Source organism: Austrofundulus limnaeus, unplaced genomic scaffold (assembly GCF_001266775.1).
Source record: "Austrofundulus limnaeus strain Quisiro unplaced genomic scaffold, Austrofundulus_limnaeus-1.0 Scaffold802, whole genome shotgun sequence".
Lineage (NCBI taxonomy): Eukaryota > Metazoa > Chordata > Actinopteri > Cyprinodontiformes > Rivulidae > Austrofundulus > Austrofundulus limnaeus.
In genome coordinates, this window is record NW_013953204.1 from 20,966 (window position 1) to 22,191 (window position 1,226).

At 41.8% G+C, this 1,226-nt stretch overlaps 1 protein-coding gene across 1 annotated transcript in view; it reads right to left on the reverse strand.

Annotated features, from left to right (window-relative positions):
• Nucleotides 1–713: 713 nt before the first annotated feature.
• Nucleotides 714–1,226, reverse strand: part of LOC106532626 (gamma-aminobutyric acid type B receptor subunit 1) — a gene marked incomplete at its 3' end in the record, with an annotated part of 6,784 nt that continues 6,271 nt past the window's right edge. The window contains 1 exon segment of the mRNA XM_014028736.1: nt 714–899. Within this exon segment, the coding sequence (XP_013884190.1) occupies nt 714–899 (186 nt within the window).

The window sequence follows — 1,226 nt, forward strand, 5'->3', positions numbered from 1 at the left end:
GTCATTAGCACCTCTAGTAATATATTTACTGAGAAAAATGGTGACGTGTTCAATACTTATTTTACCCGCTGTATATCCTCCTGCTACAAGGATGTAACCGCTGGTTGAGCAATAGTCTTAATTTTGACCCTCATACCACACCATATATTTCAGCTGAAATGAAACACCTGAAGCAGATAAAATTAAATAACTGTAAAATTAGAATCAGACTCATAAAAACCACTATAATAAAGTCTGGTTGTTTGGAAAGAAAACCTAAACAAGGTGTGGATGATGGGGTGGGAATCTTTCACTTTCTCACGATTCGATTCAAAATGGATTTTTCATTAAAAACTGATAATGTGAGCTCATTTGTCAAATTCCTAAAGTGTTTCATCTTCATTTTGCAAACCTCACACACAGTAAAGCTCAGGTCAAACTCACTGATTCAGTATAAACCACAATGAGCCCAAATCTTTGCCGTCAGTGAAGACGAGGCCTGTTGAACCTCTCTGTGTGTGCATACCAGCTGCCAGGTGACGTCAGAACATCCCACAGAGTTATAAAACAGGATGACAGCCACTGGATTGGCTTTATTTATTATTTTTTAAATTGATTGTGACTCTTTGTCAATGAGAATCACGGTTCTGATGTGAATGGATTTCTTGGTGCGCCCCTAGTGGACGAGGAGTTTAATGAATCTAGTTTCTCAGCTGAAGGTTTCGGACACTCACAGAGGCAGGTGGGCTTGGGAGCGTCCCACTTCCCCAGCTTGGTGCAGTGGCTGATGTTCCGGCCCTCCAGGATGAAGCCGGCGTTGCAGGTGTAATGGAGGACCGTCCCTTCCACCGGCGGGCCCAGAGGCCTCGCCGTCACCCGGCCGTTCTCCAGAGACGTCCAGACCCGCGGGCACAGCAGCACTGCAGCCCAAAAGAACCACACAGGAGGAGGAACGTTGATTAAAACTGCATTCATGGCTGCAGGTGTAGTTTTAGAAGAACAGGAATATTCCCTGAACAGTTCTTACGTTATAAGAAGCAACATCTACGGGATTAATCTTGTGCCAGCAGGAACTGAATCTGAATGTGCAGAATTTGAAATTGAATGCATTGGTTTGAAAATTAATTTTACTAAATTGAAACTGAATCAAACGTTTTGTATCTGAATTAATTTGCTTTGAAACTGTATTTTGGTTTATTAAAAACTCAGTTTGACTACTTTCACTTTCAGTACCATAATTCAGATTT